At 38.7% G+C, this 23,100-nt stretch overlaps 1 protein-coding gene across 3 annotated transcripts in view; it reads right to left on the bottom strand.

Annotated features, from left to right (window-relative positions):
- LOC121647915 (polypeptide N-acetylgalactosaminyltransferase 18-like) overlaps positions 1 to 23,100 on the bottom strand; it is a 209,589-nt gene that overhangs the window by 5,493 nt on the left and 180,996 nt on the right. The window contains exons 10-11 of one of the 3 annotated variants that reach the window (XM_041997737.1): positions 16,282 to 16,449; positions 1,339 to 1,438 (exon numbers count right to left, since the gene is read on the bottom strand). In XM_041997737.1, coding sequence (XP_041853671.1) covers positions 1,339 to 1,438; positions 16,282 to 16,449 — 268 coding nt within the window. Of the gene's footprint in view, positions 1 to 155; positions 1,439 to 16,281; positions 16,450 to 23,100 lie in introns of those variants that run through there. The other 2 variants (XM_041997735.1, XM_041997736.1) reach the window with 2 other exon arrangements.

The following is a 23,100-nucleotide window of genomic DNA, read 5'->3' as shown; positions in this document are numbered from 1 at the left end:
TAAATGGCTGATTCTAAGAGAATAAAAACACATTTTAGTAGTGATTTGATACTTATAGAAACCATTTAAATGGCATAAAATCTCTGTCATTGAACTTTGTTTTGTTGTACATTAGACCTTTAAGTCAACTGTATATCTATATGAGATTTTAATAAGCAGATATTACCTGCAGCAGACAGGACTCTGGACATGTGCTCAGGGGCTCAAAGCACAAAATAAATAAAAACTAAAGTATGGAGTGGTTTCTTTAAGTACCCTCTGGTTGCTTGATCATTTTTTAAACAACCATATTACTCCTGGAAAACCCTCATAGCCTCAGTATTAGTTAAATCCTGAGGATGGCTCCTGGTTTTTGCTGGCTGATAAGCTGATAGAGAAATCAGACTGGTCATTGAGGCATTCCTCATTCTGTTACCAGCATCCGTATCACATTCACTCTTGTGCTCAGGTGTTATAAGATTGTAGGAAGTTGAAAATCTTTTCTGGAAGAATTCTCTGCTCTAAATGTAAATGCATACATATATACACTGCTTCCTTTTATTCCTGGCTTTGATTCAGATCAAATTAATTCTAAAGCATGCTCTGAAACTTCTGAGGGATCCAGTTTCCGTCTTACCGCTGGTTGAAATCACTATTTGGTTGCTCTCCATCACACTTCCTACCCTTTATGTGATACTGGGGAAATTTACAGCACCTGTGTTCCCTTCACTCTGAGTCAAATAGCATGTGACAGTAATGACTTGTACCTTGCCTTCATTTTAAGACTTTGGGGACAAATCAGCCACTTTCCTGGAATGAGCACAGCCACCCAGCTTCCATCATGTCCACCTGCACATAAACACTGGAACCAAGCTCACTCAATCTGTTTCTGCTGATTGTGCAATGACACCGAGGGAGTTCAGGCCCCATCTTAAAGTGCAGACAGGGACCCAAAATCCATCACAGGCCTGCTCCAGCAATAACCAGACTGCTTCCATGATTTAACAAGCCACTGCATTTCTCATTTTGATTGAAGGGTCGCCTCCATCTGTGGGTGTCTCCTCTCTCAGGTCTCTGGTATAAAATGGTGATAGGATACCAATGAAATAATTTCCTGTGAAGATTCTAGTTCTAAAAAAAAAAAAAAAAAAAGGTCCAGCACTAAAACGTTTTATTTGAAAACATTGTCTTTGTTGGTCTATTTCTTTAGGAACGTCAATACTTTTTTATATTCATTATAGCTCCCCACTTGAACTTGTTCGCTGGCCCATCACAAGAAAGAAAAGCTGTTCCAGGGAGCGAGTGGTGGAGTTCACTGTGGCAGCACAGTTAATATGTTCGTGATGGTCCATTTCTGACCTGTGCAGTCGTGAATGGACAACTGGAAAGTCAACTCTGACTGTCTACTCTCCACCAGTTCCAGACAACGCTGAGACTCGATGTTCTGGATGGATCCACCCTGGAGAAAGACAAAAATAAAAATAAATAAATAAAATAGAGGGAAACATTCAGCGTTTTCTTCCTTGCTGATACAAAATCCTCCAACTAGTACTTGTAGGTTTTCAGATATGTACATAAAATAATTACATTTATATACATGGAAAGCTTTCAGTTAGCAAAAGGTACATGTTTCATTAGTGTTTATGTGCACAGTTCACAAGTGTGCACGCTTTAATGCAGATTAATTTAATTCAATATTGATGGCTTTATCAATATGCTAAAGACACATTTAGCTGCACATAGATTGGTTAATTTTATGTTCCTCATGGACTCATTCACTGAATGTCAGACTGGACAGTACAATAAAGTCATGGCAGAATTCACACTAGCAAGTGAAGATAATGTGATTGTGTGTGAGAAAGTCATGTTTGTATACAAAGTGCATAAATCTGGTAAAACAATGCTGGGTGGGGCACTTTCCAGAACCTTGAGAATGAGAAGTTATTTCACACTGAAAAAATAAAGATGAAAAGATGTAATCTCACATGCTAAATTGTTCAATTGTTGATCTTCGTAAGGGCCGTTTACAGAAAGACAGGCAGCTTAAAAAATGCTTAACTGGTGATGGAAGGAAACTTAAGTAAGCATTACAAACAAACAAAAAACCAGCATGGATCCGGCTGACATGGATTCTTTTCTGGTTGTGTTAGTGTAGCTCAGGGATCTCAAACTGGTCCTCGCAGGCCACTGTCCTGCAGGCTTTAAGTGTTTCCCATTTCCAAAAACATTTTTATTTGATTAAAATAAAATGGATCCAACAAGTTGTCAACTTCTACACAAATGACCCATTAATCTTAAGATGACCCACACAACCCTGCTACTGTCCCAGTAAAGGAAGGACTGGCATTCAGGCAATCCGAGTGTTTTTCCAGTGAGCCCATGTGTTTTTTGGGCTAACACTGTTTCTTTATTGGTCTGACTTGTCCAAAAAACTCGGTAGGCCGAGTGGCCCAACCATCACTGGGCTTATCTGCTTAAAACTGTAACACCTCCCCCTTGTGCCGTGTTCCCTGTGGCTGAGTAATTTATTTGTCCAAAAAGCACAGAAATGTTTTTTCTTGCCCACTGGCCCATGAAACACGTTGAACAGCATGCCAGGAACCAGGCTAATCTAATCAGATATTTACAACCCATTTTTGTTCTGTGCTTGTAGATGCAGCTACCTGTCAGAACCGAGGATAGGAAATAGAGAGGAGGTGCACGATAAAAAAGATGCTGCCAAATGATTGACATGTTAGCAACAGCAGTAACTTCATTAACTGTCATGGATGATCATGATGATGATCACCTGGGATCTGTTTTTACGAATGAGACCCATTAACCCAAGTAAGTCTGATCCATGCGAGTCGGTCAGCGGTAAACACGCTATCATTTACAAAGTTATGATGAACTGATGATAACACGTCAAACAGCCGTTTTATTACCATTTGAATTTGTCTCCTTCTCCAGCTTTTTTAATTAGCTGATGTCACAGTTTCCACCAGGAGAACAGCTGGTTAACTGGTTGTGTTCACTACATAAAATAGCAGAGCTTATAGTTCTTTTATGTCTTCCTGAATGAAATTGTCTCATTAAAAATATTGTTGACAGTGAGTCAGCAGTTTTCTTTATAAGCCTACACTATTTGTTATTGGTTGTGGGTTGATAGTCGGATACTTTTGGTTTAAAATGTATTACAGGCAGCGTCTGTGTAGGTGTTTGTGGACAATATGCAGAAATAAAACACTTAAAGGGGATATATAATGAAAAATCCACTTTTTTAGCCTTTAAATACATATTTTTGTGCACTACTAGTGTTTATCAACGCAAATTTAAATACATTCACCCCTGATGCTGTGTATATATCTTTATATTCTTTTTGGATCATATTTTTCAGTCTGTTTAGTTTTCTCTGTTTTCTATTATGTTTTGTTCTCTATTACGTCACAGTATTTGCTGCGGCTCTGCTAAATAAGGTCATGGACTTCCAGGTATCCAATTTTGTGAATCCACTATTTTATTATTATTATTATTTTTTTTATTTATTTCCTCTAAGCGATTCTGTAGTCCACGTTTAGTTATGCCGGAGTTACCAGTAGTCAAGTTAAAATGTGCGATTGTTAGGTGTGTCAACCCACAGAATTCCTTTCATCGCCCCCCCGGCATCAGAGCCTCTTCGACATGCCTGGTTGAATTTAATTTTTCATGGAAATGTACCAACATCAGTGGGGAAAGTCCTTTATGTCTTGCCACAAAAGCACTTCAAGGACGACTGCCTTCAGGCAATCTTCCTGCCAGTAGTATTAAGATGGGATTTGCAGAAAGATGCGACTCCTGGAATGAGGGGTCAGTTTCCGTCTTCTATGGGAAACTACAGACACAGCAAAGCGGTAAGCTCCAAATAACGCTAAAATGACGTCAAGCTTTATTTTAGTCATGCATTTTGTGTGTTGATATGATGTACCAGCCGTTGTTTTGATAGTATTAGCATTGTGCATTCTGCTTCTTTTAGCTTCATACTTAAGGATATAACTGTACTGTGTGCTTTGAATAAAATGATTTGGCTTTGTTTTTTGCCGTTTTGTGTAGTGGAGAATGATCCAAATGTATTCAGTGACTTTCGTGACGCTCGCGTTAGCTAACTCCTTAACAATGTCGAGGCCTTGTTTATCTTATTGATATTGTGGCAATGTGGAAAAAGTAGTGTTGGGCTGGGGGGACAGCAGCTGGTAGAGACTGCATGGGATGATGAAAAATACATGGAAGTGAACGGGGAACTCATCAGTGAGGGACGAACAGAAAGGGAGAGAGGAGAACTCGAACATGTAAGGCTGGACAGACACGTTTTCCATTGTTGACATCTCTAGTAAACTTGCCATTAAAACGTTTCTCTGCCAGTAGATAATCGTATAGCTGCTATCAAACTACAAATATGGCTGAATGGGGTGGAGTGGAACTCTCTGGGAAACTGGAAAGAGGAGGGGCATGAAATGCCTCATTCCCATTAAACAGACCAAAAAAAAAAAACTTTGGAAAAAGTTGTCATCTGATCCATCATTTCTTTTGTTTGTTCTGGTTCAGGATTTTTTGTCCCAGCCCTACCCTGCTCCAAGCTGTAGCTTTATTCCAAGACTTTTGAACAGCAGATGAAACACCTTCAAGATCGAACAAAATAAGTCCAGTTGTCTTCATTTAAGCTCTCAGGATCTTCTGGTTGTAATTTATTGAGTATCAAGAATTAAGATGCTTAGCAAAGCAAGATAAATAATTTCTTCACAAACCTGGAAAAACGGTTGCATAATCACTTAACAGCTCTGCTAACCCAAGTGACTGTTGTTCTTGGTTCAGATTATACTACTCAGTGCTGGAGCTCACCCCTAATTAGAGCATGTCAATAAAATACCTTTCAGCTCAAAGCTGAAAGTCCCGGTGAGGTTTACACAAGCCCTTTCACACTGTGGGGACCATAAACAGCTGAGTCCAGTTTAAAACAAAGCACAGCTACACCACTGCTTAATCATGAGTAAATTAATCTTTTTAGATGTAAACAAAACCATGTAGTATCATGGAGGTTCACTCTTCCAGTAAAACATAGTAGCCTTTTTGGAAAAGAAAAGAAAAAAAAACGTTGGACTTTTCTGGATCTTTCCCATCACAGGCTGCTGGATCTGTGGTGTGAAAATATGAGCCAGTTTGCAGCAAAGCGTTCAGGCACAGCTGGGATATACTTGACCTTGTGTTTGGGATTTCACTGCCTGTGATCACAAATTACACCCAGTTTAATGCTGAGGAACAACGGCAAGAGTCCAGACTGCCGCTGCTGCTCTCCTGGATTGTCTTGTGTAAAGGCTTTCACTTCACATAACAATGAGCAAAATCTGTGTGGACCAAGTTCATTTAGGCTGGAAAAATATAATAAAATTGGGATTTTATAAGGAAACAGCACTTCTGTTTGAATTAAAAACTAAAATTGAGGCAATAACATGTACAGACACGAGCAGGTTAAGCTGCAACAAAAAGATGATGAGCCAGCATCTCTTTTATTCTCATCTTCAGGTATGGCTGAATAAATTCAAATGAAAAAGCTGAGGCCTTGTCCAAAGAACTTTTCATGGCAGCTGCAAGTTGGCAGGGTGTAAAACATCATAACACCTGGAATAGTTAGTTTTCTTTAGTGTTTTCAGAACATCTTAACCAGTATAGCTCCAGAATGTGTAATAACTATGTTGGTCCATTGTCTAGGAGAAGCCGTTTTGTAATATAGCCTCAAATATCTTGAAGCGACACTCTTTAAGGCACCTGATTTACTGACGCCATGTGAGCCCCCAAGACTTCTAAGATAATTTGGGTCAAGTTTGCTTTCCATCCTTAGAGTTAAAACCAAATGAACAGGAGAATCAGAATTTCACATTTTTATGCTCCATGAAGTCAAACCCTAGTTCTGGTAATGTACTAGCCTAATAAAGACTTTCCTTGATTTGCCTGAACAAACCTTATTTGCTCTCTGATCTCTAGATTAGCTCTCTGAACCACACATACACATAAGGAGCGCTGTAGAAACGGCTGCTCCGTCAGTCTGCCTGTTCTTGTTGTGTCATATGTTGTTTTGTCTAGTCTTGGATGGGTTGTACTGAAAACATGAATTTCCCTGCAAGGGATTAATAAAGTATTTCTGATCTGATCTGATACACATGCTGCCACCAAAACAAAAAGGTCACAGACTATTTTTACTTGGACCGCCTTTAACTTTGAGTACGACAGCATTCGCTGTAGCCTTGTTTCAATAAGCTTCTGCAGTGTCACAAGATTTATTTCCATACAGCATTAATGTTTCACCAAGATCTTGTATTGATGATGGGAGAGTCCGACCACCGCGCAAAGCTTTCTCCAGCACATCCTGAAAATTCTCAGTGGGTTTCAAGTCTAGACTCTGTAGTGGCCATGCATGAAAATGCTGTCTCATGCTTTCTAAACCACTCTTTCACAATCTGAGCCGTATGAATCCATGGCATTGTCATCCTTGGAATATGGCCGCGCCATCAGGGAAAAAAAAGATCAATTTTTGGAATAACCTGCTCATTCAGTATAATATTCAGGTCAGCTGACCTCATTCTTTGGGCACATAATGTTGTTTGACTCTAGATCTGACCAGCTTTTAAGCTTTCAGTCTTAAGCTGTATGGCCAAGGTTATTCAATTTAACTCGCTTGAAATAAGCACACGTTTGATGTGTGTAACACAATGAGCACTCAGTTATTTAATTCGCTGGCATTCAGATGTTTTGGCAGTACAGCTGATGAAATATCTATGCCAATAAAGTTGACTGAAGTCAAATGAATTGGGAGAGACAGAGGAAGACGGCACAGGAATGCAAAATATGCTTGGGAGTGTTTGAATTCTATCTACTTAACGTGCATACATTGTTTCAGTGTCACTTTAAATAAAAGGCTTGCTTTACTATTGCTTAATTTGATCCTCTACCCTCATTTTGTATGTGTGTGTACATCACAGTTACTTGAACAACAGGCTGGCACCCAAAGTAGGTCCTTACTTATGTGGCAAGAACAGTAATAAGCTTTAATGAGCTTGGGCCCCATGAGAGAAAAAACTAAACTCATTTGTGTCAAACTCAATGTGTATTTTAGGAAGGCTGCTTCGTTTCAAAAGCAATATGCTTTACATCTCCCACAATTACACACACACAAAGGAATGATGGTTAGCTGAGGCTTGCAAAGTGAATGTAAAAAACACCATTTTAATGCTTCTAAACACGGTGAGTTTTGCTGCTAACCCTCGAGTGGTGGACTACATTAGTAGAACACTAAAGAAAAAGCTGACCTGTGTTTAACAGAAACACACTTGTGTTCTCCTTGAGGCTTTAAGTGCACTGAAAATATATTGATCTTTCCAGCTTGCTGGTGCACGTAGCTGTTTTTGCCCACTAAGAGTCTGGGGAAACATTGGAAAAGCAGTATGACTGATAGTGTCTACTTTTACACATGTAGCAAATAAACATATACATGAACCACCAGAAACATCCATACTCACACAGAAAGGTGGACCGGAGAGGGATTTCTTTGAGGTTTACACACTAGATTTACAATAATCTGTGCATATACCGATCCCAGGTCATCCCGATGATAGACTTGTTTGGAAAAGTTCATAGCTTTTTAAAGAGTTGTTTTCAGTGTTGTCGGTAGAATATGAAGCTATAAAATCAAGTGAAAAGATTAAAGAACCTTTGGAGCATGACATTTCTTAAGGTCAGTGAAATGTAAGTGTCAATGGTGCTGTCAGCATGTTTGAGGTTGTAGAACCAAGTTACTTTTTTTTGTATTTTTCTAGATTCTGGAGACAACATATCCCCCATAGATAAAAATAAATGGGATTTCTAATAAATATTTAGATGGTTTTAGTGCCAAGGAGAGCGAAAAGAGTGTAATTTGCCTTAAAGGCACTTTTAAAAAGAAGGTTGCTGGCTGGCTATACTTTTTACATTTTAGAGTCTGGAAAAGCATTAGGGAATGAAAACACCATTGGAAAAACTGGATTTATTTACACAGTTTCTAACTGTTCAACCTCAGTGAACTAAAACTACACAATTCATTTAATTAGTTGTTCGTTAAGACTAAAGCTGGTGAACATACCAGTTCATTTAGCCGTGAAAGTGTGGTGCATTAACTTTCAACTCACATTCGCTTTGCAGACAGTGTGAAGCCAGTGGGGTCAAATGCTTTAACTAATGAAACATTATTCCATGTACTGAAAGGAATGTTTGTAAGAGAGCAGCAGAGGCCATTGCTGTTTCTGTTTTCAGTTTGTCTGATGGCAGGATGTCACCTATAATGATTAATTTAATATCTCTGTCAGAGCCTTAAAAGCTCCTGCTGAATTTGTTAAGATTAATTCATTTGAAATTAGTTGAGGTGTTTGTTTTTCTAGTGATGGAGCTCAGAATTATAATACAGATCTGTTTTACTGAAAAACAGAAATGAAAAACATGCATCTGTGACCATCCTGTCAAGGTGTGGTGTGGAGTCAGGACCCAAAATGCAGAATCGGGAAGGAGGAAGGTGGCTGAAGGTGTGAGATGTTTAATAGTTCAAAAACAAATGGCACTGCTACAGCAGATCTCCAGAACACAAACCAAACACAAACCAAAAGGAAAAAAAACAGACTGGACTGAAGGAAAAACTACGGCAAGCAAAAGGGACAAAGCAATGACAAACTCGTGGAGAACAAAGGAAAGCAGTAGCTATTTATACATTGAGTAGAAGAACCAACTAAATGAGGAATAGGTGGAGCAATCGGCAAAACCAGGTGTGCACTGAACAGGAAGTAAAGAGAACAGAACATACAGGGGCATGTTTACAAAAAAGGAGAAACTTTCAAAACACAAGACTCTGACAATGGAAACTAAGGAACAGGAATAGAACTGTAGCAAAACCCCATAAGCCACGACATTTACAAAGCCATAGTTAACCTCACTATTAGTGTTAAAAACAAACATAAAATAATGAGGGGACAGAAAAAAAGGAGAACAGTGAAGAGACGTAAAAAGAAAAGTAGAAAATAGAAAGAACAGACAAAGATACAGCAGATAGAAGCAACGACCCTTCAATCCAATTCACAGCTCTTACAGGTAAACTAAGCTGACAGTCATTAGGAGTCCCCCTAAGTATCTTGGCAACTAAATAAACCTGAAACAGACTAATCACAATCTGATAAGCAATAAGCAGCAATAAAGATAAAATTGATTTTATTAGTTTGCTTTTTAAATCTCAGGTAAAGGAGGGGGGGCTGTATATGAGTGCATGTCTAATTTTGTTGTGATTTTACCTCTCAGAATAGTGTTCACCTCTTTGTTTTGATGCTAATTAAGTCACCAGTGATGCATCAGCAGCCTCTTTTCCAGGAATCAGTTTCAACCAGAAAAGCTTTGATAAATCCATCGCTCCTTTGCAGTACTGAAACAAAGTCAGCATTTTAAAAGATACTGTACCTTCTGAAGAAAAATCTGAAGTTTGTATAACAATAATAAAAGGTTGAATTTAAAAACAAATATTACTCACTCTTAGTGTTGAAAATCCCATGGATTGATAATTGCCATTCAAAACGTGGAGGAAGAAAAATACTTGCAGGTTTTAACACTGTGTATTTATTGTGGAAAGCTGCTACTTAACTTCACTGCAAAGCAATGCAAAAAACAATCGCTATCCATCATTTCATCAGAAACCCACAGAGTTCAGCACTACTGGCTTTCACATTTTCATCATCATTTTCTGTTGCAGCTGGTTGCTAATGGGACATTAAATCAGCATGACTCAGGCAGAGCGGTCTTCACATTGTGGCTTTCTGTACATCAGTACAGGCAGACGTAAGACCTATTAAAGTAATCACAATAATCTTTTTTGCCGCTTCTTCTAAAAAGTAGTCCATTGGATTTCTTCAAGTGTGCGACCTCCTGAGTGACCTCCAACAAATGTACTTAAAAGTCTGAACTCTACCTCTGGGCATCCCTGAAGAGTGCAGCTAACAGTGAGGATGCAGAGGCTGAATTAGTGTATAAATCGAAATACACACTTTCCCACAAATCATTTTTCTGCTCACATATGCACACATACACACAAACACTTGGCATTTACCCAGCACCTTGTCCTTGGTTCTGCAGTGAGCTCGCTCGTCATTCTGCAGAGTGCAGAGTTGGACCACACTATTGATTCCCTGCTATTAAGGCTGGAGCACTTGTTAATCAGTCGGTCAGACAGCCAGTCGGCCAGAGAGGCATCAGACAGCCATTCAGGCAGTTGGGATGGTAAGTCAGGCAATCTGTCAGCCGGATGCCCAATCACAGAGCCATTCGCTTCAAGGGATGTGGTGAGTTAAAGCATCCAGCAAAGACAAAGAACATAAACTAGTGCTGCATAATGCTTTGACTGCATGTGAAAAGGCAATTAATCTAAAAGCAAAACTCCCTTTTTCATGTTAATGTGAGGCTACATTTTTATGTTTACATTAGGGGTGGGACTTTAATGCGTTAATTATGAATAACTAATTACAAAAAATGTAATGGTTAAAATTAATTCAAAGTTAATTGGCACATCTAAAAATGGCATAAAATACATTAACCGCTAATTTATTGTTTTTTTCCTAATTTGTCCACATGAGGTTACTTTTTTTATGTTTAAATATTAGACATTTCCATGGCAGGGGCATAACGTCATACATTTTATATCTTTCTTATTTAATAAATGTGACCTCAGGTTGTATGAGGAGGTGAGTCAGTTCAGGTGGTCAGGAACCATTACTGAACTTTGATGGCGACCTCAAAGCGCGGCTAAAGTTGAACTTTCTCAATTTGAGAAAAAAAAAAAAAGACTGAAGTAATTTAATTTGGAAGATCAAATTCACTAGACAGTTTTGATGGTTCTGTAGGAACTTTGGCTCCATACCGTCGCTCTGCTGGATCACACCCAGATTTTTAAAAGCTCTTTTAAGGTGGATCAGGTCAGTGTTGGATTTCCATGGTGAAGTCTTACCTCCCTCTCAGAGCCTTGGTAAAAGTTATTCATGCTTTTATCACCTCTCAGCTGGATTGATGTAGTGCATTGCATATTGGTCTGAATAAACTGCCTCTGGACAGTTAATAAACTGTTTAAAAATATGCAACTTGTTTTTTAACTGGCTTTAAAAAGTATGAATGTAACACAGGTGGCATCTCACCACAATCTGTTTTTGTATTAAATTTAAGATTCTGTTGCTGACTTAAAGATTTAAATGGACTGGCTCCATCTCATTTAAACATCTTCTTAATATCAGCAACCCTGTTAGAGCACTACGGACAATCACACAGTTTCTCTTAGATGTTCCAAGATCCAGATTTAAACAGAGAGGTGATAAAGTCTTTGAAGTTTCCATATTAAAGTAGCACTACAGATGGCATGATGTCCCTGTGTATGTATGGGTTCTCTCTAGGTACTCCGGCTTCCTCCCACTGTCCAAAGACATGCATGTTAGGTTAACTGGTCACTCTTATGGCACTTCCCACTAGTACCCACTTAGCTCAGCCAGACACCACCCCTCCTGATTTGTAGGTGTTCCAGTCAGATTTCCTGGGGCAAGAAGATACATTCTTACCACCTACTGGAGTTCTAAAGGTGGAGAGCCGGGCCGAAAAATTGCAATGAGTCAAGATATCAGGTGACTACTGACCAGAATTTGACATCATTGGATGATTCATGAGAGGAACTCCTAATCCTGCCATCTTTAAAACCCCTAAGCCCTGACTGTGGATAACAACATTGGCAGCAGTAGCAGTTTGCCAATCCCGAGTGTTGCAGCCATCAGCCTTCCCTGGCTTTGCTCAATAAACCATTTTCTAAATATTTAACCAAGGAAATGTGTTGCAAACAAATGACTTCAAGATACTTATTTGCTGCCTTGCTAAGACAATCCCACCCACACTGAACATGGCTTCAATTGGCCTCTATAGTAATCTGAACAAATGAAATCAGGGTGGTGTGGTGGTGGCTGAATTAAGGTAGGGTAAAGCTGGAGTTATACTCGCGTGCTGTCAGCAACAGGTCAGGTCTGCGTAGCTGACACAGATGATATGTGTGTATATACACTAGATCGGAGGGTAACAGCGTCATGTTGCAGTTTCTTTTCTGGATCTGCAGGTGGCAGTAGGGCTGGTATCGGCTGGTAAATCCACAGGGTGGAGTTTCTTCAATGGTTTGCTTCAGTTTCGGCAAGTATTTCCTGTTTTAGAACAACAATGGCAGCTGACATGATGCAGTATCTTTGAGAGATTGTGGAAGCAGACAAAGAAATCATCCATTTGTTGAACACTGTACAGTGCAAACAAATGAAAAGATAAAAGAGACGTAATTTCAGTTGTTCAGTGAGAAGATCCAACAATCCGGAAACACGTAATCACAAACTGACCAATCATAATGGATTACTTCCGTGTCACTGCGTTTGTGCAGCCGGACTACAAGTCTGGTTGGGAGAGGGATGCGTTGAGCATCTGCGGACCTAGGCAGCGCCTGACGGCGTAACTGACCTGACGCAGACACCGCACGAGTATAACTGAGCCATAAGTGGGTACTAGTGGGAAAGGGCCATAAATTGTCCCTAGGACTGAACGTGATTGGTTGTTTGTCTCCATGTGTAGGCCCTGCGATAGACTGCTGACCTGTCCAGGATGTACCCTGCCTCTTGTCTGCTAACTGGTGGGATAGACTCCAGTTTCCCCACAACTTTGAAATAGAATCACCTGTATAGAAAATGAATAAATAAAACTTTTGACCTCAGAGCAGCAAAAGTAAAACATAAATTTGTGCTTTAGGGATTTTTGTTTTTGCTACTGTGGCTGCTAGCCTTATGAAGACAAATTCTGCATCTGTTTTGCATCCTGTCTCTTCTCTGAGCTCTTATTAACTACTAAAAGTCATTGAGATGTTGGTTACTGCCTAATCTCTTGCTCTTGTGGTTTCTCAACCTCGGGATGGTGCAATGCAACGATGATTCCAGGAATGTGCATATTAAATGTCAATGTGCCATCAAAACGAGTAAAAAAAAACAGAGTTTTAAGGTCAGAATTGCTTTAGAGACACTTACCAAGTCAAATTCCTGGTAAAAGTAAAAACATGATTGAACAAAAACATAGCTTTAAAAATACTTTGTCTCACTTTTCCACCTAAAACTACCACTGAATGTGAACTACCACCCTTTATGTCTCTTGCAAACCTTATCTGGTAAATTTGTGAACATTGTTGAACTTCTTTGTTGAACAAAAAACTCTTAAAATGCCTCATAAGTTAACTCGCAAGAATGGGGGAACATGGGGTTTATAATGCAGATCGCAGCTGTAAGATTCTTTTTTAAAAAAAACTTGGAAATCTTTTTGCATTCTTAAACTCAATATTCTTTCATGTAACTGAACAAAGGCACTAATATCAATAACTTAGATTTAGTAATAAAGTCAGTTGCAGCGTTTTAACAATGATGCCACCGTCTGAAGCCACAGCTGTATTTGCAGAGTGTGAAAAAAACATGAGCTAGTATTTGCTGTGTTCACAACTTGTAGAAAGTAGGTGATCGTTGGGGAGCAGTTATAAATTACTGATTACAATGAATTGAACATGACCCAACATCTGTGAAACTGCACTGAGATCTTTTATAAATAGTGTGGATTAAACAGCATTAATCCTGCAAAAGAAATGGAAAATGATCTAAATCTTCATGCTGTGAAAGATGTAAAAATGTGACAGGAGAATGTGCTCCAAAAAGCCAGACAGACTTTTAATGCTGTGCTCCCGTCTCAGTTTAGGTTAATAGAGTACAGTGTGATCAATAGAAAAAAGTGCAGTTTCGCTTGAAGTCTAGGCTTTGATCTCATTAGAAAGTAAACAATTCTTGTTAAGGAACCTCTCCGAGTGGGCTGGACCTGATGCTGCACTCTGGATTTGCAGTAAATCTAATGAAGTGTGGCATGTGGTCTGCATTTCAAAACAGAACTTTTTTCATTGAGTTACCTGGAAGAAATTGTTGCCCATAAAGTGGTAAGTAAAAGCAGTACAACAGTACAGGGGGGTGTCAGAAAATTCACTTACATCACCAAACACCATCCACTGCAGGTGAGGTTTTTATGAATATCTTTTTTTACTCTCTGTCTTGATGGCTGCTCCCTCAGGGTCAAGTTTAGTTCAATGCTGTTAAAGGTCTTCTTATCAGGAATTCAGAAATACTGACTGCACGCTTCACATGAAATGCTACCTACTCTACTTAATTTCTGATCTATCCAGCACGACCAAACACCCATGTTTTTGCTTTTATTTCCTTGCTCCCACCTCACCTCTCTCTTCACCTCTGCCTCCAAGAGAATGCCACCTTTATGCTGCTTCTTTATAGCTCCTGTCTCTAAGTAGGGAAGTCAAACCTCTGACTAAAAACATACAGAGCTGCAGGCCACCAGCATACATTATGTGTTCCTCATAGGTCAATGGTAAAACAAACAATTATACTAAATCTTAACAAAGGTACACCCTGGACAGGTCTCCAGTCCATCGCAGGGCTAACTAACACTCCTACGGAGTATTTAGAGTGACCAATTGCATTTGCACGGTGGGAGAAAGCCAGAGTACCCGGAGAGAACTCATGCAAACTCCACACAGAAAAGCCACTGATCAAACCTCCCTCTGGCCAAGGCTGGAACCAGTGACCTTCTTGCTGTGAGGCTGTGGTGCTAACCACCAGCCCAAGCTTAGGTTTAAAGTCGTCCAAATGTGTTCAGAGCAAAAGGCTCTTTGTTCCTTGAGGGGAGAAAAAAAGTTTATAGTTTGACCATTGTTGCATTGCAGCATTTTCATGATAACAAATAAATAAAAACAATATAAGGAAACATGTATGATTAAATGCAGTCAGTTCACTTATATGCCAGTTTATTTTCTAAAAAGTCAATTGGTTAGTAAAAATTCCGATTGGTTGGAACTACCAGTTAGATTGGGGGGTGTTAAAAAAACAAAAAAAGTTAATTTAGAGCCCTGAATACAACAAATTACATTTATAAACGTTGTGAAAATGTTATTTTATGTTTTGCCACATAAACTCCATTTTGAGGCAAACAGTATTTTTTACCTACAATCTTCTGGTAAGAATTAAAAAGTATGGGTTTGATCATTCTACATTAAAAGCTGGTATGTTTAAAATCTTACAATAAAATGCATTTTTTTTTGTTTTGGGATGATTCTTTTTAAACATTTTGATTTTGAGAGATGTTCTTAAACCAGCTGACTTTTCATCTGGAGGGTAACTGATCGGCATAATCAATGTCAAAATGACAAAATCTGTAAAACATCAACACTGGCAAAATAAACAAACAAACAAAGAAAATATAGATATATTGATGGAAATAAAAGAAAGCACAGTTAAATATTTTAACTTGAACTTTTAAGCTTTGCAAAGATAAAGAATAAAATTGACCTCAGAAAAAAGAACTCTTCCTTCACTATTCTCCTTGTCTTTTGAATTTTTTATACATCTGACATTTGATCTGCTCTTTAAGATAGCTAGAAATAGTTCCTTCTTGAGGCCTAATTTGACTTTTTCAAACTTCTCATGAAGAAACAGACTTCTCTCTTCAAAACCCCATGGGGATTTGTCTAATGGGTTTCGTCTTTTTGACTTCTGACATAAATTGGAAGTGAGATTCCTGAATCTGGCTGATGCTAATTAGAGGCCAATTTTCCTGCCAGTCTACCCAGTAACTACAGACACTGAGGGGCCCAAAGAGCTGGAGGGTAGGGAGATAGCACTGTTATCTAAAGAATGCTGGATGTTAAGGAAGAAGGGAGATGAATGATGATGAAGAAGCCTCTTATTCAGGTTGATATCTGGGACAAAAACAATGTGCAAACACGCACAAAGCAGAGATGCCTAAAGCTTCAATACTGTAGTGTCCTCTTCCTTTAACTAATTATCCAGCTTCCTCCATTTATCTTTGACACTCTAAGACAACATTAGAAATTTGACAAAATAAAAATAAGGGTTGTTAAATTTCAAACTGTGGATGCATAAAAAGCTCATTATCCAACCCAAGCAGATGTCCTTCTTTAACACCTTTCACATCATATAGTGAATGAATGATAAGTCCTTAAAAAACAGACTGAACCCCACTTAATTTTTAAAAATGGAATTTTAAAACCACAAAGTTTTCAGTCTGAATGAAGGAAGTTCCAGCTTCATTCAGAATATTAACAAGCAAACCAGTTAGATCAAAGTCCACAAACATCTAAACGTATCTAGCATGACTGAAGCTCACCTGAGTGAACGTCCAGGTGAGCTTCATGTGCTTGGTCGCTGCATAGCTGCACTCCAGCAGCCTGGGTCTGCTGTTGACGTCAACCAGACACTTGTTGTCATCATCATCGATCGTTGGACTCAGCACGCCTAGGTGAAGCTGCTGGGAGCTGGTGTAGTACACGTTCTGCTGGGAAACAGATGGCAACTTAGGAGGAAGGACTTTCCAAACATGTTTAATGCTGACCACCTTGGATCATCAGGAGTTTTCAGATCTCATATAATTAGATTAAAACATTCAAAGCAGATTCAACACATCCAAAATACCTTCAAGGTATCTCAACCTGATCATGGAGATATCAGCTCCAAAAGTCAACTCAGGTTTCCCAACTAACTAAATAACATCATACTGTAACTATATATTTTTAGCAGGCTTAAAAAAAACAATCCACCAAAAACACATCTGCTGTAGCTAATGTAGAAAGGAAAAAAGAGAAGCTGACTATGTAAAGTGTAAATTCCTGTCACTGAAGTGAGTACACCAGATAATTTAAAATAGCTTGTCTTATTAACTTCTTGACAAGGCCTATTTTTTCTGCTTCGTCTGAAATGACATACCCAAAATTAATGGGGTATATCTTCATAACTACAAGGACTATATGTATAATCTTGGTCTTAAAAGAAAGCAGAGACAGGTGAGATTACTACAGAAGTGTCACAATCAATATATGTGTCGCTGTTTCAGAGTAAATTCACCTGGAACAAAGTAGAAAATGTAAATGGTTATCTCCTCCTAAGAGAAAACCACATAATTTTCTGTTAAACCAGAGGATAGCAGCCCAATTCATCTTGGAATTGGTCTGATGAGAAACTGTGCCAAAGTAGAAGATAAAAATGTGACCTGAGCAGTTTTACAGATGTTTTATTACAAGTGTTATACAGCTAAATATCCAGGAAACCATCATTTGATGTTGACCTCTAATCACAGAGTTAATTTCAAACAAAGGTAGAGACAAAGAAGACAGCAGAGTTTTTTTTTTTTTTAACTTGACTTTTACTGGAGAGCCAACCACACTGTGTTAGTGGAGTTTGCGTGTCCCAGTGAACAAAAAGATGTTTGAAATAGTCCGGACCAGAAAACACAGGTATGGGATCAGATGCTCTAACTTAATGCATCACACACAGTCCCCTCTTAATGTGAAATAATGCATCTCATGTCCTTTGAGAGGTTGTTGAAGGATGGTTTGTGAGATGTCAAGGCGATATGCAAGCACTGGTTGAGATGCGAGTCAGTGAGTTTGTTGCGCTTTTTGTCCTTAATTACATTCATCACTGAAAAGCCCGACTCGCATACGTAAGTGGATCCGAACATTGTCAACATGTGTATAGCGAGTCGTTTTGAGTTCGGATACGGCCCCAAAACATAATGGGTCATTTGTAAACTGACAAGAGGACTCCTTTTATATCCAGTTCCTCGTGTGAAAGTTGGAGAAATTATTGAACATTAGAAACCATGATCAGGGACAACTTTGTGTGTAATATCTTATATCAGAGCACGAATGATCGCGGGCCAGTCAACAGTCCCCGATGGGCCGGATTTGGCCCGAGGGCCTTGAGATGAGTATGGCTGCTCTAGAGGGACTAAATCTCCCGACCTGGGATCCTCTGGGATGAGCTGGGAGAAGTGGCTGGGGAGAGGGAGGTCTGGGCTTTTCAGCTGCCACCCGCAACCCAACCCTGGACAAGTGGCAAGAAAATAAATAGATGGATGGAGAGAGCTTACAGTACAAGTAGGATGCAAGATGGATGCCAAAACAGTCGTTGATTGGGGGCACAAAACTGAGAAAATCTGCAGAAGTTCTGTAGTGTGTCTTTAAGTGGAGAAATTAGCAGAAGCACTAAAGTGGACAGTGCTGTTCTCACGTTCTTGTTACATTCTCATACTTTGAAGTATATTAGCTGAGCATCTTCCTGTCATTTTGGTAGGCTAATATCTTCTGTCCTGCACACATCTCTGACAACAGGATGTAGTCAAGAAGAGGTCAAATAAACATGGAGCAGGTAAATTACTGAAAAATGTGAGAAAGTTTTTCTGTTGGATGCAACATTAGCTGTTTTAAAGATAACATGTTTGCATCAAAGAATGAAACAGAAGTAATCTAAACCAGTTTAATTTAATTTTCTCTTATTCTGGACTCTGGACTAGTTTTTGAGGTGTTGTAGGAAATTCTGTCAAGTTTTATATGCTGCATACTCATAATGCCAAAGAAAACAAGAACATCTTTTATAGTTTACTGATTATTTTGATTAAACAAATCTTTGCAAGTCAACAGGAAAAAGCTTTAGAGGAATCTGGTTTAGTGCACATAAGCTTTTCCCTTTGAGTTGTCTTTCATGACATCTTTCATGAAAAGACAAAGCAAAATGTCAGAGAAAAACTGTACCTCTTCCAGTACTAATGATCTTTTCCTCACTTTTTATGGAGAAGGTTAAGTTTCAGTGATAAGTTATAATGTTTAAATCTACCATTACAAAAGCCAAGAGTTAAGGGTGAAGTTTATTTAAACCTGCTTTGTAGGATGGTAGGTAAACAACTCACAGATGACAAGGACACAAACGGATGTTAGGATTGGTTAGTGAGACACACCATGACGACTCTGCCAGTATAAATATTTAACAATAGCTAAAAAAAAAGCTGGAACTTTTGTGAAATGTGATAAAATTAAATTTTTTTTTTAAAAAATTAGGAAGCACAATTTCCCTCACTTTAAGCATTTTAGATCACTATGACCTGGCTGAAGGAGAGGATCACACATCTGAAACTCAACCCACTTTATTCCAGTTGTATGTCTGTCTGTATTTTAAATGTATGTCTGTCCTTGTACTTGGCAACATGGAGGTTTGATTAATGAAAAGGAGATAAAAAAGAATAAAAAAAAAACAAATAAAATAAAACTTAAGAAATCAAAATTAGAACATGTTAATCAAAACAAACTAGAGAATAAGCATCCATGTTAAAGGTGAATCCAAATGCCACAGCTGGGAGTTATGTTGATGTAAATGGGGCTTGAAGCTTTTCAGTAGTTTTTAGGAGAAAAACCATGTAAAGATTTGTGAAAGAGTTAGTAAAGACATACTCTTCACTTTGTCCTTCAGGTTTTGCTTTTACTCTGCAAAACATTGTGTTGCTCTAGAGCTTGAAAAGTGCTCTATAAAGATAGCGAGGCTAAGTGTATCTAAGATTTTACACTGCAAGGTGTAAAATTTAATGGTTGTGGACACATCCTTGTTGATATCTGGTAACTATTGCAGTGTTACAATATTTAACTGAGGTGTGTCTAAATCTGCAGGAACAAAGCTTTAGTAGCTTCTCAAAGTTCCTTTGTGGCTCATTAAACATGTTGAACTGCACTTACACAGGTAGCTTTGCCAATCGAACATAAAGATGAATACAACACAACATGAGCAACTAAACACTGAACATAAATGAAGAGTGTAGACTTGGGTGAGTCAGGCATTTGAGGTGACGAGCGTTAAAAATTTACGTGTCATGATGACTTAAATTGAGGACAGACAAGTGAGGAAGAGGTGTCCTCTCTGTTGCAGCAGTGAGGTAATGGAGCGAACAAAATGCACTTGCTTCAAAATTAAAAAGGGTTTTATTGTAGTGAGTGATGGATGTGAAGACAAATGTCTCACTCATCCTTTGTGCTTGTAAAGCTGCTGCTTACTGGAGCTCAGCCACCACAGACGGCATGTGGTAGAGAACTGTGGGAGAAACAAGGTAATGGACCAAACTATTGTGAGATCTAACTTCTCTTCCCAACTTTTAAATGCTTTGTTTTGCATCTGTAATTTGTGCAAAGATGCTTATATAGCCACTGCTATCCACTGGCGTTAATCAGTAAAATATTTAAAAAAATGATTTACTCAGGGAAGGATAGTTTTACTTTTTCCTTTAAATTTTTTATGTTGCAACTATTAAACATGAGTCATTTATGCATCGGTCACTTTATTAGGTACATCAGACAGTTGCTTGTTAATGTAAATATGTTATCAGCCAATCACACGGCAGTAGATCAATGCATTAAATCATGAAGACATGGTCAAGATGACTTGCTGAAGTTAAAAATAAGCATTAGAAAGGGGTATGAAAGAGGATTTAAGTGACTTTGAACAAGTCATGGTTGTTAGAGCAAGACAGGGTGGTCTGAGCCTTTAAGAAACTACTAATTTACTGGGATTACTTGGACCAAAATGCCTTACTGATGTCCATTTTTGAGCACATATCAAACCTTGAGGCAGATGGGCTACAGCAGCAGATCACACTAAGTGCCACTTCTGTCAAACAACGACAGGAAACGGAGGCTACAGTTCACACAGACTCACAAATCTGGACAATATAGGATGGAAAAATGTTGCCTGGTCTGATGAGTCTCCATTTAGATGGTAGGGTCAGAACTTGGTGTAAACAATGTGAAAGCATGGATCCCATCCTGGCTTTTATCAACAGTTTAGGCTGCTGCTGGTGGTGAGATTTTTTTCTTTTCATAATTTGGGCCTTTTCATACCAGTTCAACCTCATTTAACCACCACAACCTACCTGAGTTACATCAATGGAGGATTCAAACATGCTGATGTAGAAGGAGTAACAGTAGTTCATTAGGCTGATCACAAATCATATCTCCATATTCTTTGGAAAAATGATGATCCACAATATCTCAAACCTTTTTCCCCTGTTGTAGCAGCATTGCTAATCAGGGTTCCCTTGTGGCAAAACAGCCTCACATACGCAGGTAACATTTAAAAGTTTATTTAGGCTACTGAGCATTTTTGCTGATGCAAGACTGAACAGATAGCTTTAATTAACAGCTGATCGAGGTGGTGAGAAAGTACGAAAATGAACACAACATGTGGCATATAACGACGTGGACACCACTGCATGCTCAACTCCGGCCTGCCACGGACGCAGTTTCCCATTAAGTATGAAAACACCGGTCAATTGTTCATTGCTCATAAACACACAGACTACTCCCTCCCCATGTGGATGAAGCTTCTCGTGGAAATTAATTGGTCAGACCAAAAGAAACGTTTTTCTTGTTCTTGTGGCCTCGAAAACAAGAACAAAGTTCTCGCTTTTCGGGGAGGATGTAACAAGCTTAAATCTGAGGATGGTCATGAATTGGAAGAAGTTCATATAAAAATACTAAAAAAAGAGTTTTACTCTGTGTTACTTCTGTTTCAATCACATGGTCTGGGTACATGCAACTGACCCCTGTTGCAAGAGATGTTCTGTGGTAGTGAGAAGTGAAGCGCTAAATAAGTACAGATTATCACATTCGTATCATGGATCTCCTAAACCGTGGCCCTAGGGGAAAGCACATGATCAGACACTGACCCTCAGAAAACATCTGAAAACCTTTCCAACTGCCAGCTAACTTAACGTTTTAAAACCTGAGTTCTCCTACTTCAGGACTTTGAGAAAAGATGGAGTCAAAATTGTTCCAAAACAGCCATTTTGGAGACCTTGTTTGAACTGTCTATACTCAAACTGCTTTACTTTACAGAGTTAGCATGTACTATATGTACTATGTAATATAAACCTGTTGTAGAAGATGAGGAACCTCAAATGACTGTAGTCTGTGGTTCAAAATAAAAAGTTTGGTAAGCTTAACTTCATTGTGACTTTTCCGGTTTACTTAAATCATTCATTACAGTTTAACAGGAGATTCCAAAACAAGAGATGTGTATCCCAATAAAGCCAAAAAGAAATACCTGCCCTGCCTAGAAGTGAATTTTTCAAATAATACTATGCACCATCTTTCTTTGTACTTCACCAGAAACACATATATTGATAATTACACATCATAACATATCTTAACACATCTAACAAGTGTTCCCTTTACTAAAACTCTGAAAGTATTTAGATACACCTTGTGGTTGCAGAGATAAACTTGTTTTATTATGTGGATGTCATTTTTGAAAAGACGACTAAAAACAGGCACAGGCTTCAAAGAGTTAGAGCAGGTTCAGTCTATAGATCCCAGATCCTGAGGCTACTATTGCCATTTAAACTAAGCATAGTTTCTTTGGTGTATAAATCCTTTTTGATTTGGAAATTTTTTGTCCACAAGAGAAAATCCTCCATTTCATAATATTGCAACTCTGAAGCAACCCATATTCACACAGAGGGTTTCCATCATTAGCAATTAGCCCCAGGGGGTACTGTAAGTAGGTTAAATTTTCAATGCAAATTGTTTTTTTTTTTGTGTGTTTTTTTTCTTTACCTCACCTGCAAAACTTGCCAAGTCGCTAAACAACATTTTCACTTTAATGTGAGAAATAAACAGGCCATCTCTAACTGATCTAATTAAGACAAAAACAGAAAGGGATGAAAAGAAGGAAAAAACTTCCAGTATCGAGAGATAAAGGAGTGAGACAAGAGGTCAGGGGAAATGTATATTCTGGCTATGTTATTAGCTGAGGAAACTTGCATACCTGGGGAAAAAAACAGGAACACAAGCAGATGTTAATGAATGCAAGTGTTGGCCCACTTTTAGCAGAGTGAAGCAAATCAAAACACACACCTTTAAGTGGCTTGAAAAATTAAACCACAGAAGTACCTCCTGTAGTATGTCAGAGTAAGAAAACACACACACACACACACAAAACAAAAACATGAACAACCTGACATGAGTAAAGCAAAAGAGGAAGATCAAGCTTGACAAGAAATCCAACCAAGCTGAAAAAGTTTAAATCAATGTGCAATGAAAGGGTAAGTACAAAGGCAGCACGGCGGAAACACTGAGTGCTCAGACTCAAGAGTGTGTGTGTGTGTGTG

Source organism: Melanotaenia boesemani, chromosome 10 (genome assembly GCF_017639745.1).
Source record: "Melanotaenia boesemani isolate fMelBoe1 chromosome 10, fMelBoe1.pri, whole genome shotgun sequence".
Lineage (NCBI taxonomy): Eukaryota > Metazoa > Chordata > Actinopteri > Atheriniformes > Melanotaeniidae > Melanotaenia > Melanotaenia boesemani.
The sequence above is the reverse complement of the archived record's forward strand: the minus strand, read 5'-3'. Positions and strand labels throughout refer to the sequence as shown.